This window comes from Phoxinus phoxinus, assembly GCF_949152265.1.
Source record: "Phoxinus phoxinus genome assembly, chromosome: 10".
NCBI classification, from domain to species: domain Eukaryota; kingdom Metazoa; phylum Chordata; class Actinopteri; order Cypriniformes; family Leuciscidae; genus Phoxinus; species Phoxinus phoxinus.
Genome location: NC_136885.1, coordinates 33,316,041 through 33,321,970, shown reverse-complemented (window position 1 = coordinate 33,321,970; position 5,930 = coordinate 33,316,041). Strand labels below are relative to the sequence as shown.

General features: G+C 36.8%; 1 protein-coding gene across 2 annotated transcripts in view; it reads left to right on the top strand.

Moving 5' to 3' along the window:
* The first annotated feature begins 217 nt into the window (after positions 1-217).
* Positions 218-5,930, top strand: part of myom3 (myomesin 3) — a 70,884-nt gene continuing 65,171 nt past the window's right edge. Inside the window, exons 1-2 of one of the 2 annotated variants that reach the window (XM_079627066.1) lie at positions 218-379; positions 3,519-3,645. In XM_079627066.1, coding sequence (XP_079483192.1) covers positions 3,539-3,645 — 107 coding nt within the window. In that variant the 5' untranslated portion in view covers positions 218-379; positions 3,519-3,538. Of the gene's footprint in view, positions 380-3,359; positions 3,439-3,518; positions 3,646-5,930 lie in introns of those variants that run through there. The other variant, XM_079627067.1, reaches the window with a different exon arrangement.

Genomic DNA, 5,930 nt, shown 5'->3' with positions numbered 1-5,930 from the left:
ATAGATCTCTTTTCCCACAGCTCCTCTATCCCACAATGCATTGTCCCGTTGTGTCATTCCAGGTCTTCTGTCTTTTGATCTCACTGTAAGTCTATCTGGATGCTTTGAATTGATCAGTGGTCTTGCTGTGGGTCTATATTTACCACCTTGAGGAGGAGGAGTGAGTGTGTGTGTGTGTGTGTGTGTGTGTGTGCTGCTGGAGGTCATCCTCACCCGCAGAGACTGGGAGGCCAGAGGAGAAGCTGAGAGAATTACAGAAGGTGAGACAGCAGGAGACAATAAGGAGAGTTTAACAGAAGAGGGTGAGACAGGTGAAGGTCGAGGAGGAGGAGAGACGGAGACACGTCGTCCCGCTGATCATCTGAAGGGCCTGTAGAACGTGAGTGGATTTACAATGGAAAAAATCTGTTTGCAATTTTCCTGTGCTCTTCAAGAGACTCTGCTCTAGTGTGTGCTTGAAGATGCTTATTAGCTTTTAAATCGGTGGCTCTCGATCGGCGTCTGGTCTGAAAAACACTGCCAAATACTGAGGGTCTAAACTATTTTGCTGCAGATACGTTGCTTTGAATAAAAGAGTCTGAAACACTCATTGTTCTTTTCTTTTCTACAATATTATGTTGGGTTACGAATTGATGTCCAATGTAAAACCTGGATCCTGAAGCAAAACTAGTCAAGAACTGCTGATTTGAATGATAACCCACGTTCAATGTCATAGAAAAATGCTGATAAATGCCATTTTACTTAAATGTCTTGGTTTTCAATCATGATATTTAATGCCAATAACACACTTGAATTTTAATAATGCAAGCATCAGTATTTATATTGCTCATACTTCAAGTTGAAGTAGTAAAATAACTATAACTAAAACTGAAATGTGATAAAACTGTATAGACATATTTTACAAAAATACTTAAACTTTAACTAAAATTATAATGAGACATAAAATAGTCAAAATATTATATTATATTAATAACACAGAGGCCATTATTTATTTTGCATTGCGACATTGTTTTCATGTTAAGCTCATTTTACTCCCAAATTTGTATTAGGCCAAAAAAAAAAAAAAAATAGCATAAAATATGAAATAATATTAACAAAAAAAATCCAACAAACCAATTATCTCTTGACTTGAGTCAGTATCCGCTTCCACTCACATTTTGTTCATAAATTGCAGAAATAACATTTAGTCGTGCTTCTTTGCATTCCCGTTTCTCAAAACCGCTGGCATTGTAAACCAAGCGCCTGGAAAGCAAAGATGAAAAATCCTGCCGTTTGGAGTTTGTGGAGTTATTTCTCATAAGCCCGTTCATCCATCGCCTCCAGAGAGTTTTTCTCCACAACAGTGTGTTTTCATTGGCCTAGATGCGATCTCTCTCTGGAGGGGCGACGGGTTGCTGTTCGGCTGATGACAGATCAATTTTAATATGCTGCAAAGTGACCTTTTGTACTCGGTCTTCAAACAAAGTCCCTGACACGGACACTAGGATCTGGTTTGAGAGGAAACGTCTGGGACAGGAGCCACTGTCATTCGGAGAGCTTTGCCTCAGATTTAATCTGGTTAAACCTGAGGGGAAACGCATTTCTCCGGCTATGATGGTAACGCAGGTGGTTGTTGCAACTTTCGGGTAAATGAAGCCATCCTTCAAACGCGACCTGATTCTGTTAGGTTCGGCGAGGGCCGCGTGTGCCATCGCGGCTGATTTATGACTGCGGGACTCTCGTGGGCTGCATTGAGCCTCACAACTAATGAATTATTATCCTCACAATAGCTCACAAAGGGACTTTTACCAGGATTCTGACACAATGGACGTCCCTCTTCTCCGTTCAGCTCTTAGCCTACCTGATGATGTGATTGGGTGAAACTCATGAAAACAGGTCACATATTTCACACGATCTCATGAAAGTGCGTATCTATACCACGAATGTTATTTCTCGGGCCATTTATACGCCTTTTTTTTTTTTTTTTTTTTTTTTTTTTTTTTTTGCGTGCATATGATAGGTTACGCACTGAAAACCCTTGGTTAGGATTAGGGGGGGGGGGGGGGGAGTGTGTGCGTGTATTACAGGCCATAAAGTGTATCATATGCATGCAAAAACTATTTTTGGCGTATAAATGGCACGATTTTGCATTTCAAAGACTTTTACATCACAGTCATTTTGGTTTGACTTTATAGATATTTTTAATATTATCTCATATTAGGCTGCTGTCACTTTAAAGGGATCGTTCACTTTAAAATGAAAATTCTGTCATCATATACTCACCCTCAAGTTGTTTCAAACCTGTATGAATTTCTTTCTTCTGCTGAACACAAAGGAAGATATTTTGAAGAATGTCGGTAAGCAAACAGTTAACTGGTCCCATTGACTGCCATAGTAACTTTTTTATTTTGTTCCTACTATGGAAGTCAATGGGACCAGTTAACTGGTTGTTTAGCAGAAGAAAGAAATTCATACAGGTTTGAAACAACTTGAGGGTGAGTAATGACAGAATTTTCATTTTAAAGTGAACTATCCCTTTAAGACCTGATTCATGGATCCATTATTCTGTTACACATGCGTTTTCTTTCTCAACCGTTTATATTCACTTAAAACATAACTGACTGTGTTTACGTAAATACTTGCTAAACCGGCGTTTTGTTTTTATTTTGTGTGTATTTGACTATTTAAGTGCAGTAAGCAGCGAAGAGGCGGCTGTGTCCGTACACTTTGGGTGTGAGCACAAAATCTGCTAGTTGTAGTTACTTATAGATAGTAGAATGTCTTGTGGACCATTAAAATAGTGTTAGCTTAATTTTTTTTTTTTTAAATAATTTATATATATTATAATTTATTTATTATACATATATATATTATTACATGTAAAACAATTTATAATTTTTTTTAAATAGGCCTATATTAATAACATATATTCATGATTCATATATAAAATAATATAAAAATATATATTATAATTTTTACTTAATTTTTGGAAGAAAAAAAATCTCCATATGGTTTTTATTAAGTTTATTTAGTTTTAGTTATTTTAGTGCTTCAGATTCAACTAAACATGAGAAATGTTGACTTGACTTGGTAATTTTTTATTTTATTTCAAGTAATGATAATGGGTTTTTTTAATGGTTTTAGCTTTAGTTGTTAACAATAAGAACGCTGAATGGCCTGAAAACTGGCTTCAAATCTATGCAAAATATTTTTAAATAAAAAAAAACAGCAAAACTGGACATGAGATTCACTCTTTTACTGTGTTGGCAAGCCCACATTTAGATTGAGTAGTGAGACATCATGTTTTGCATAAGTCCTTCATATTGCGGGTGTTCTGTAGAAGTATGATTTTAGTTTTTCTGTTTTTCTGGAGGGGGGGGTGTAAATGGGCCGTGACTTCCCGTGTACCGTCACTGGGCCGTGTCTGGTGTTGTGGATATGACAGATCGCTATCTGTCGGTGTGCAACGGACTGGTGTGATTCTCTTTCTCTAAGTGCTTCTGTCCTTTTGACAGCTGTGTCGTTCTGCTCTGATGCAGGTGCCGCTGAGAGCTTCGCCATGGCAACCAAAATAGTAACACAGCGTTGCCAGGAGGAGCAGATGGACCAGATGTCACACAGCATGGAGATGTCCTCCCAGATCAAGAAGAGAAAGTTCAAATCCAGGTAGAGCCGCACTGACCCTCAAAGCACGCCGTGAACATTCCCCTGCGTCACGCCACTGGATGCCATGAACATTCACACGCTTCCCAACTTTAGGAAACAAGTGTAAATCACCAGCTGAAGTAGCAGAATTAATTAGTGAATCTCATTGACACGCGCTCGGTTTGCTGTCCTTTCAGAGAGCAGCTGTGCAAACATACGAGGTCTTATTGGCTCCAGTTCAGCTCCTCTAATGGGACGGGTGTCTTGAAAGGAAGGATCAGCAAAACATGAATGTGTTTTTATCATTTACTCATATTTACTTTCTTCCATGAAACACGAAAGATATATATTTTTATAGTAATGCATAATAATACATAAAAAGATAATATTCTGCAAGTCTGAGCTGCTTTACATGTAGTGAAAGTTAAATATTTAGACCTAAATTTAAGATTTATGTATTGGAATTGCATATAAAATTTCCATTCATTTGAAAAACACAGTTTTAACATAAACTAATAACTTAATGTGATGCATATTTGTCAGTCATATATGAATGAAACGGGTAAGTTTATGCTGATAATGTGATTGTTTAAAGAAAATCAAATAGATGCAAATAATAGTTAATAATAAACTATGCCATTATTTTTTTGGGTGCAGAAAATGGGTTTCATTCATATGACTGACAAATATGCTTTGCATTAAAGGTTATTGGTATAAAAATGTGATGGAAATTGTAAATAAAATTAAAATACATAATCGTCAAAAAGGTAGTTGCGTAGCTGTCAATGGAGGGATCAAAAATATCTTTATTTGTGTCCTGATGATGAACAAAAGCGACATGAGGACAACATGAGGGTGAATAAACAATGACGTAATTTTAATTTTTGGATGAACTAACCCTTTAATTAATAACAATGATTCATTACTGTGCCACTTGTTTGGGATCATGTGTGTGATGGTCTGTGGAGATTACATGACAATTACTGATGGGGAAGGCAACTGTGTTTCACCCTGACATGTGCTGGAGTTATTCTGAGCTCACTGAGGCATCGCAGCCATGCAAACTCCCAGGTGTACGCTAGTGTTGCTGACAGACACATTTACAACAATAGACACACACACACAAGTTCTTTCCCAAATCCTCCTGGGGTTAAACCCGTTAAGGACATGTACCCATGCATCATGGTTGCATTTGTTTGTACCTTGTACTATAATTTATTGTGTTTTAAAAATGCATGTTAATACAGCAAACCTAATTTTATTTATGCAATTTATTTTTATTTTTTTAAGGCCAAATATGACCTGGACTGATTATTTTATGAGATTCCCACCTTTTAATGCATATTATGTTCACTCCTGATGCCTTGTTTTGGCCACATTTATATTTATGCATTTAAGTGACTTACAGCAGGTTTTCCAGACAAATTCAAAGGCTTTTTTTGTGGAGAATACAATGGCAAAATGCATTGCAAGTTTGCAACACACAGTGAAATAATGTTTATTGGAGTATCTTAGCAACATGATACCACATAACTATTAAAATCAAGTTAAGTGGACGCATCGCAAAGGCCGTTAACTGACAAAAAGCTTTGTTTACACTTCACACATTAGTTTAATAATGTTCCCAAAGTTTGCTTCAGTTACTTTAACTTCTCTTCTGGCTTATTTGACAGTCAAAGCGAACATCAACAGTGTTGGTATATGCTATAGGCCCATTGGCCATTCTTCACTGGAGCTTATATTACACAATTACTTTAAATAACTTCCTTCTTTTCTTTTGTTGGCCTGTCGGAGGGCATTTTAGATCCGCAAACATACAGATGAACTTCTGCTTTTCACATGTGTTCCTCTGTAAGCGAGAGGTTCGTTGAATAATGCAGCTGAATCTGAGTCGCTGTTTAAATAGACACTGATCCACTTTCCATTGTGTCCCACTGGATTGACTGACTGACTATTTCTGCCTTGAATCCTGTTGGAATTATCTTTTTTACGAGATGAGCGCACGAGCGTGTTGTGAATATCAGTGAGGAACTCCAGATTTTCTTTGAGCTCCAGCTGTCCGTATTGAAGCGTGTTAATTAAAGAATCATGCAAAGATCAATATGTTGGTGTAATTTATGAATATTGAATTTGTACTCATACTTTTGATGAAGTGTAGCAATAAAATTTGAGAGAAAATATACTACTCTGTCATTTATCCAGAGAAATATCAAATAAGACACAATTTTCTAAACAGGTTTGATTGAATTTGCATCTCATAATGATATTGATGCCCTCTGGAAACAAGCACATCTCTTAAAAATATA